The sequence below is a fragment of the Perca fluviatilis genome, chromosome 15, assembly GCF_010015445.1.
Source record: "Perca fluviatilis chromosome 15, GENO_Pfluv_1.0, whole genome shotgun sequence".
Lineage (NCBI taxonomy): Eukaryota > Metazoa > Chordata > Actinopteri > Perciformes > Percidae > Perca > Perca fluviatilis.
The window spans coordinates 3,464,179-3,474,166 of NC_053126.1; the positions used below are offsets into that span (position 1 = coordinate 3,464,179).

At 42.5% G+C, this 9,988-nt stretch overlaps 1 protein-coding gene across 1 annotated transcript; it reads left to right on the top strand.

Moving 5' to 3' along the window:
* Positions 1-5,286: 5,286 nt before the first annotated feature.
* On the top strand, positions 5,287-6,837 carry foxd7 (forkhead box D7). Its single transcript, XM_039823870.1, has one exon. It carries the CDS (start codon positions 5,612-5,614, stop codon positions 6,569-6,571), a length of 960 nt encoding a protein of 319 aa, XP_039679804.1. The 5' UTR covers positions 5,287-5,611; the 3' UTR covers positions 6,572-6,837.
* Positions 6,838-9,988: the final 3,151 nt, after the last annotated feature.

The window sequence follows — 9,988 nt, forward strand, 5'->3', positions numbered from 1 at the left end:
CCCGAAAGAACCAAGCAGGCCTGCCTTGTTGCACGTTCCAAATTTTCTTCAAAACTTGACATTTTCAGCGTGTTGCTCGCTAGCTCAATGGTTGTTGTTTCCTGTAGCGATGGGATTTTGAGAACGGCGACACACAAAGAGCGGAAGGGGAGGGATAACGCCTGGCACCTGGCTTCATCCTGGAAATGTACTTCCGTTGATCCAGACTACAGTTGACTCAACGTATGGATACTTTTAGCTAGCTACGGTATGCTAACTGCATGCCATTTTCAACGTGTAGCTTGTAGCTCGAAGGTTGTTGTTGCTGTTGTTGTGAAGAGGCTTGTCAGGCTTCTACTGGCAATGTACTGGAGTTTAGATTCTCTGCCTGAGGCCGAGCCCGAACTTGACCCGACCGGACGATATTTCCCGCTACTATCCTCAGGCCGGCCGGGCCCTTGATCAAGCATTTGTGCTTTTTTAATCATTACTTTATTAGCCTAATTGGGTGGGAAGAAAGCTATGCCTCTCCAGCTTCTCCTGTACCTCTGGGTGTATGTCCTGCACTGACTTGAGTGGGAGGTAAACTGGGCTAAATCGTGTCTCCCCCATCTGTAGCACTGTCTTCGATAATTGCGCAACCAGGCCAGATTGTTTCAGATAGCTCACGAGTCCTTTAGCAGCAGATATGGTCGCTCCTATACCCGGCACGTTGTCGACCAGGGTGTCGGCATGCAGACCGTGGCGAAGGACCGTATTAATTAGGTGATCGAGACCAAAAAGTCTCCTATATGGTTCCAGGGCTTTGATTATGTTGCTGCCTTGATCTGTTAGCCACACTATTCGGCTGAGGGAGTTAGTCGGGCTTATTTTTTTGGGCCCGATCTAAGCTTTACAATGTACTACCACTGATCCAGACTAGAAAAGCACAGACTTATAACATCAACAATGGCTCTGTTCCATTTAGGTTTACCAGCAAGTTTTAATCATGCACAACAAAATAAAACATGCAAGAATGAAATCCCCCTTTTAATACCACCGTGGATATAGAGCCTCTCTGCCAGGCATGCCAAAACACTTGAACTTCAATATTCAATGGAAAATAATCTCAAAATGAAATAGCACAACGTTGTGTCAACATAAAACACAGCGCTTTCAAGCCGGAGAGCGGAGTTCACTTCGAGAACAAAAATACTTTCACCCAGGAAACGCTTGTTCGTTCCTCAGGAATGTTTTAATTCAAACCACGATCTTGAGTCGTTTTGGTGCCTAAACTTAACTGTCATCGCTGCATGGCGCTCACTTTTTCTGGCTAAACTCCACTACCACGGCCCCTGATAGGAGCGCCATCTGGCGGTGCGTGTAGCCGGCTCACAGTCACCTGTTGGCGGCTAAACCACTGCCGCTGGGAGCCGGCGTCCCGGAGCTCTGTAGAGGCTAAATACAAGCAGGTACTGCTGCTCGGATGTTATCCTTCTATCGCTCTATAGACTATTCACGTTACAGCACTTTACCTAGTTTAAAATACTTCTATTTTAGGTTTTTAATATATGATTTATTGGTGAAGTAGCATTGATCACTTAATTTGAGGGGGGGATAGGCTACATTTTGTCCCTACCCGGGATACAAATAATTCAGCAGAGGCAGGGATAGATCAGAACAGGGGGAAAGTTCACATATCCCCCCATGGCAAATCGGACCGAGCATAAAGGGTTATGTAGTTTTTCACAAAAGTGTAGGCCTATTGAGTTTTCATGATGTCAGTTCAGGTGAACTCAACAGTTAACTATGAAGCGCTGTTATTACTGGAGGCGTTTTTCACTCTCACACCACAAGATGGCGGCACACAGTCAGAGTGCTGCTGTCAGATACAGATGTGTCATTCCTCCTTAACGATTACTGAGGAAAGTAGTTTCAGACAAGAGTACAAAGAGATGATGACACACACACACACACACACACACACACACACACACACACACACACACACACACACACAGAACAGGTTGGATCACTTTCTATGTTATAGAGCAGTTTGTCAGCCCATAAATAGTGTGTTAATGACCAGTTCAGCTCATGAAATTTACACACGTATCCTCCCCTAAAACTGTGTGTGTGTGTGTGTGTGTGTGTGTGTGTGTGTGTGTGTGTGTGTGTGTGTGTGTGTGTGTGTGTGTGTGTGTGTGTGTGTGTGTGTGTGTCTGTGTGTCTGTGTGTGCGCTTGTGTGCGCTTGTGTGTCACACAGATGTGTTTGGCTCAGCACCTCTCCGTTGTCTGACTCTGTTTAATGCAGTTATGATTCATGATACCTTAAATTACACGTTATATTATTGTCCACTGCAGTGCCAAGATTTTAAGGGAATCAAGATGAGAGAAAGAGAGAAAGAAAAAGAGTAAGAGAGAGAGAGAGGGAGAGAGAGAGAGAGAGGGGGCATTATGTGAAAACAACCTCAGCCTCTTTGAAGCTGTTTCAACGTCTCCCAATGAAAAACACGCTCCGTTCTTTATCACTCTCTGAATCATGCGAACGGCTTCGAGTTTTCACTGAGATAAGAAAACATTTCCACTGAAGTAGCCCCGTAACAGCTTCACCTAACCCGGTTTCTGACCCGCACGGATGTAGGTTCATTTATCCAGAATGATCCAGTGAGATCCCCTAGGCCTGTTTAGTTCCTGCCAAATCCTGTTATTACACCCAGACCTTCACTCTCCCACTTATTCATCTGCAGCACGAAACAAATAAGATCTCTGTGTGCGTAATGCGTCTTCTGGGTAAAAGAAAAGAAAGGAAGGCCTTGTTGATTTGAACGTTTCCATATTCTGCTATATGTTTTTTTATATTGGTATAAAAAATTGAAGACAGAACACCTTAGACTGAGAGCCCAACTGTAATGGTGCATGTATTTATGATGGGTGGGGGGGGGGATTCTTACAATAATTACCAAAAATAGAAAGTGGAAGGCCATATCTGTAAATGCAACATCGGGAAGCATTCATGCAACTGCGTATGTGCAGCAGGACAATTTGGTGCATTATCAGCTCTGAAAATGTCTCAAGGGCGTATAGTTTTTTTTTTTCAACATTGGGGACACACACACACACACACACACACACACACACACACACACACACACACATACATTATAACTGGGTGTGGGGAGAGGGGTGTCCGGGGGTCGTCCCCCCATAAAATTTGTATGCATCAATTTATGGTGCAATTGTCTGTATTTATGTAAAGGAAATAATTATCCTCCTGTATTGTTCAAAGCTTTCTGCATAGGCCTATTCAAACCATCACAGGCGTTATGGAATGTTTTTTTTAGGAATCATGTAGCCTACATCTCAACAACAGATCTATTAGAGAATGAGACCTCGTTAAAGCCAGAAGCTCCGAAGTTTAAATCTACATAAAAGATATTTAAAGTCACAAGAAATCCCATCTTTGTTTTTCACGCTCCTGTTGTATCACAATCAGAATCAGAAAGCACTTTATTGCCACAGTAGTGGAACTACATTGGTGATTGGGTGCATACATACAAACAAACATATTAAACAGCAATAAGAATAAACAATAAATACCGAAACAGAAATATACACAAAATAGCTGTTCAAGACGCAATTCTTGATTTCCGTACATGTTTTGAGCCCCCTGAACATATATTTTTACCTTTTTTGTGAAGTGGGTTGTCTTTCATATTTATTGAGAGGGATAAATCTACCTCTTCTAAATATTGGCGGGCGGGGGGGGGGGGGCAGTGCACGTTGCCTACGTGACTCATGATTCTGGAAACCTAAAGATTTTTGCGCCATATACCTTCAGCTTTTGTAGTGATTTGACGCTCCCGCTCTCGCCTTATTATTGGAACCACACAACGCGCACGGGCCTGTTTCCAATCTAAAGACATGCGTGATGAATTTGGGAAATCATCTGCAGCTTTACTGGTACCGTATAGCCCACCCAGTCCGGACCCAGTCCCCCTCTGCCCGGAGGTATCAATACGATTAGAGGCAGGAAATGTGGGAATCCCCAACAAAGGGCTCCATCATTAAACCCAAACAACCAGAGGCCTCCCAACAATACCAAACGCGCCCTCCTCTCCCCGCTTCTCTTTTATGTCTGAGCAAGTGAAAATCTATTACTTTCATCCCAATATTACCATCCTGCTTTCAGTTGCCCATTATTAAAGCAGATAATCTGACCGGGGGTGTAGAGTTTCTAACCCAGAATATCTCAGGTTATACACACCGAACATCAAATATTATTTCTTCTCCATTTCACACATGGCGATATTTATCAATATTTCTCTCAGGGAAACGAAAGCCTGCGTGTAAGTTTAGAGAAGAAGAACAAAAAGCCACACAGTCTTATCAGATCATTCAAAGAAGTCACCATGCATGCAAGCGACTAATTATTACTTTTGCAGTCATTCCAGTTTGATCCTCTGCGTCTGAAAACGTGTAATTGTGCGTCAAGTGTGCGTAAAGAGCGGCTGCAGAAGCATCGAGGCGGATTAAGGTGTAAGTCCCTGCCTCACGTAGAGAAGCGTTTGGGGATTTTCCCCCTCACTCTTTAAATTCACGATCACGATTTGGTGTCATTAAAGTGTTTATCGTTTTATTTGGAAATTAGAATATACGTATTTAAAGTCCTTTATCATCATTATCAGCGTTGCACACCCCCAAAAAAAAAAAAACAAGAGTCGATACAAAATCAAAAAGAAAGTTATTACCAAAAAAATATTTCTCAGGTTTTTACATAGAATAAAAAGTTATTAGGAGGGGTCGATGCAAAATGAAAAGGAAAGTTATTTTCAAAAAATATTTATCAGATTATTTTTAATTTTTTTTACACAGAATAAAAAAGCTATTAAGTAATACATAATAACAATGGAAATAAACCCATTTTTTGAAAGTGCTAATACTTTAATAATAATAAGTTAAAGAGCAGCAAACAAAAAGTTAAATAACAAGTAAAATATCGCTTTATCTTATTTGTCTTCATTTTATTCACATTTTTGTCACAATTTCACATTTTTGAGGCCACTCTGAACTCTGAAATCAACAGCCTGAATAAAATCTGTGACCTGCTCTCTATAAATAGTCTCCTTCTGATGTCCTGTTCGCCCTGAATGGATGGACCTCTAACGTCCTCTAACTTGGAACCGATGCGCCGATGATGATAGCGCACTGATGGGAGGCCTTCCCGACACCCTTTGCGTCGTTTCCATTGGTCAGGATCCCTTTTTTTTTTCGCCCGCGTGCCTCAATGTGACATCACATCCACCCGACCCACACAGGAAAGCAACAGATATTACAGATGATGCTGGACACCTCAGAGGACGCGCACACTTTTTTACGCTTTTACGCACAATCACTCAACGCTGCAGGCTGAACGTTCTTTTGCGCGTTTATGCACCAAATTAAAGGATATCAGCGCGCGTGGTCTTGAGAGTTTGCTTGTGGGGAAAGTAGGATTGGGCATTGTGTTTGGATGTTCACTTTTTTGTGTGTGAATGGAGACGAGTCGTGCGTAAAAAAAAAATAAAAAAAAAAAACTCGCTTTGAAGAGAAGAAGCTGTCGCTCTCCCACCTGTTGGCAGGTGGTGTTGGCTTTACCCGCGGACATCTACTATGACATTGGGTTTGGACATCATGGAGGATATTGTTATCGACGTAGTAGGGGAAGGAGTCAAAGACAGCGGAGAGGAGCAGCTCTTACCTGCGGATGAGTCGCAGAGCGGCACCGAGACTTCCAGCAGCAGCAGCCTGCAGAGCAAAGAGCGGGACAGCTACAGCCCTGACCCGGAGTCTCCTTCCCTTTCTCCTGCTAAAAGCAAAGGTCCCGCGGCGGTGAAGCCTCCGTACTCTTACATCGCTCTGATAACGATGGCCATCCTGCAGAGTCCAAAGAAACGGCTCACCCTCAGCGAGATCTGTGACTTTATCAGCCAGCGCTTCATGTACTACCGGGAGAAATTCCCCGCCTGGCAGAACTCTATCAGACACAATCTGTCGCTCAATGACTGCTTTATAAAGATGCCCAGGGAGCCGGGGAACCCCGGGAAAGGCAACTACTGGACGCTGGATCCTAACTCCTCGGACATGTTTGAGAACGGGAGTTTTTTGCGGCGGAGGAAGCGCTTCAAGCGGCAGCATTTCCGCTTCGATCCGCTCAAGGAGCAGCACCTGGAGCCGAGCGGGCTGCGCGGCTTTGCGCACGGCTCCTACGGGTTCGGAGCGGCGGCTCTGCAGCTGCCGGGTCTGGAGATTTACCCTTACATCCATCACCACGCGCACTCGCACTCGCCGTGCGGCCCCGGCACCGTCCCACCTGTCAGCAGCATCCTGCCGGCTCTCTCCAGCTTCTTCTCCCGCAGCAGCGCGCTCACAGCCAAGGCTTTCCTCCAGCAGGCGCAGCCCGGAATCGAAGCCTTCTCCCCGGCCCAGTACGCCTCTCCTCTGACTTCTAACGCCGCTTACGCGTCCCCTGCGCTCTTCCACCCCGCTGCGTCTCCGCACTTTCTCACTTTACATCCGGAGTTTCAGAAACTACAGCGTGGCACCGTGGACCTGGCCAAAACACAGCGCTAACAATGAATAACACACACACACACACACACATATCGGACTTCCAACTCGTGTTTTCTCAGGTAACAGAGACATTTTACGCAGAATTTCTCCTCCGTTAAGTGGGATGAATCTGCTTTCGAAGAATGTTGTAGATACTGTATGTTTAAAAAAAAAAGAACTCTCCCTCTTTCTCACTTTTATGGCAAAAAAATAAATAAAAAAACTTTTAGCAGACCCCCTTTTTTCTGAACATAAAATAGCCTCTTTTCTTTTGTTTAAATATTTAAATGACGAGTTTCTTTGACTTTTTCGCTGTAAAGAAATAAAAGTGAATATTTAAACCTTGCGTTCAGTTGCATTTTGTGCAGATCCGTGTGGTGATAAGAAGCTATTTATTTAGCTCGTGGATGATCTAGCAAAACGCCAGACTTGCTTTAATATGTCACGTGTTAACTTGTTTTAAAACTTCAGTTCCTGGGGTTATGACTCTTACTGCGCTGACTGAATCATGAATTAGGTTATAACTCGTAATAATGGCAGTAAAACCAAGCTACTTCATTCCATTTATCACAAACAAGAGAAATGTAATTTAAAAAACCAATAGTGAGGAATAATTTGACGATTAAAATAAGCTGCAGGTCTCTGAGGCCTGACTGTAAAAAAAATTGCTTCACTTCCGCGTCAAATAATCGATTAAATAAAAGAGAAATGCTCGTAAAAAAAAAACAACATCTTTGTCGGTATTTTTTAGTATAGAAGATTCGCGTAATTATCAACGACTGAGATCTTCTGCCAGTTATTTATTTAAGGCTATTCAAACTGCATAAAAATACAAAGGCAAAGGCAACTGGACTTCATAGAAATATTTGAAGACGCTGGTGGTGATGGCGCAGTGGCTGTAACACATATCTTTGGTGTGGGAGATCTGGGTTCGATTCCCACTGCGATACCTCAACCAACGTGTCCCTGAGCAAGACACCTAACCCCTGCGACCTCTGATATATGTGTGTGTGTGTGTGTTGTGTGTGTGTGTGTGTGTGTGTGTGTGTGTGTGTGTGTGTGTGTGTGTGTAGCAATTGTAAGTCGCTTTGGATAAAAGTGTAAGTGTCAGCTAAACGGCATGTAATGTAACGTTTCATCCAAAAGGCTTTTTCAGGAAACAGTTAGAGGAAAGGCTTTCTACTCCAGTTGCCTTTGCTTATCACAGAGAACCCCTTGACCCGGATGACTGGGGACATTCACAGACATCTTGTAAAATATTATATTCCAATGCTAAAATAAATAATAATAATAAATAAAAGCGACAGGAGAAGCAGCAGAAGCTTTGTGCAGCATGTTGGATCAGTGTAGGAGAGACCCTGGTGTCAAAGACTGACTCTGGAACACTTGAAATTATGAACAAATAATAGCTTAGGAAAGGCAGTTTTATTTGTATTTATACAGCACATTCCAGCAACAAGGCAATTACAAAAATGCTTTAAATAAAACATTAAAGAGCAGTTAAAAACGATTAAAAACGAGAAAAATAATAACAGCAAAAAATAGAGCTTAATCAAAACTGAAGTTTACATTTACAGGTGTGTGTGTGTGTGTGTGTGTGTGTGTGTGTGTGTGTGTGTGTGTGTGTGTGTGTGTGTGTGTGTGTGTGTGTGTGTGTGTGTGTGTGTGTGTTCTCTTCATGGATATAAAGCTGGAAATATATATGCCTATAATTGCCTTATTTCACAGGGCCACACACACTCCTGTCCGCCTGCACCGGCAAGAAAATCTGTACAACACATTTTCATATCCAATCTGTTCTCATAAAGATCATAAAACCTCCCAAATGTTCCCACAAAAGTGCCTTTTAAGCGTATCACTTATTCTTCTTATTCTATTGGTATTATTACACGTTTACGTAGCCTAGAACATATGTTGGTTGACTTTTGTTTCAAGTGTCTGTTTTGTCATGTTCTTTGGGCGTTTTAAAAATGTCCTAAAGAGGCTATTTGAGCAAAGAAATATTAATTTTAAAGAGGGAACTTCCTCTAAATTCCTCGAACCTTGCATCTAAATAACTACCTGATAGCTGAAAGAGTTTTTTTATGTTATATTGTGAACAGATGCAACAATTAAAAATTCAATGTATTCATTTTTTTCTTTCTTTCAAGAAGCAATCCAACGCTTCTATTTATTAAAAATAAGAATTTGTTGCTTAAAAAAGTGTCAATACTCACAGAGAAACCTGAACCCTCTGACTTATAATGTTTATATATGGTTATATTTTCATCTACAGGCTGGTGTTTACATGTTCAGCTGTTCAAAAAGCTGAATCAAACTCAGCCTAATTAAATCCAACCCTAATCTATCGTCGAAGCCTGAAACAAATAACCGTTTTGTGTGTGATTTCACCTGGAGACACGATCAGTAACTCTATATGTGATTACTTAATCTACCCTGCAACTGTCCAGCCCATTTTCTCCATCCTATAACTCAGATTATCAGAGTTATTTTCTCCTTTCTTTTTGCATTTAAAGTCAACGCAGCGCCTGCTTCACATGTGAGAGTGACAGTGGTGTAATAACTCTGGGTTTCAGAGCATGGAAGTATTTATTTAATTCTATTCTGAGTCTGGTTGAGATGGATTACCGCGCTGAAGCCCTTGGACGGGGCTGATGGATCACACCGCACGCTTTAGCTCTTTAGCAGACTTTGGCACCCAGAGAGAGGCTGAAACAAATAAAAAAAAAGATTGTTACCTGATGGGGAGCTTGTTAAACTGCCTGAAAAGATACAAGGAGAAAGCACACACTTTCTCCTTGTATCCCTTTTTCTTTGCTCCATTCAGAAAATTCGACAGATGCGCCTATTAAAAAGAAATCTAATTCAATATGTTTTGAGGTTTTCTCTTCTTCTTCTTCTTTTTTTTTTGGTGTCATAACCAAATGTCCAATATTTACACTGCTGATCTGAAAACAGTGCGGCGAGAGCTGTGGTTAAACTGATCCGACATGAGATTCATATCACACACCGCACGCAGCACTTCTGTTATTAGAGTTTATCTGATTGGGAAACCAAATACACACAAGAAGATGTGTTTTGTGTGTGTGTGTGGGGGGGGGGGGGCACATTATAACTTTGGGGCTTTCTGGTGAATATCTATGCATCAGTTTATAGTGCAAATGTCTATGCAAAGGAAATTATTATTTTCCTGTATTGATGAAAGCTTTCTGCATAGGCCTATTCCAAACATCACACGTGTTTTGGGATGTTTTTTTTTTAGGAATCATGTAGATCTCAACAACAAATCTGTTAGAGAATAAGACCTTGTTAAAGCCAGAAGCTAGAAACTTTAAATCTACATAAATCTATCTTTATTTTTCACCCTCCTGCTGTGTTCTTTAACCCCTCGATGTAGCAAAGTAGACACAGTTCCTGTTTTCCGTTCATGTTTTGAGC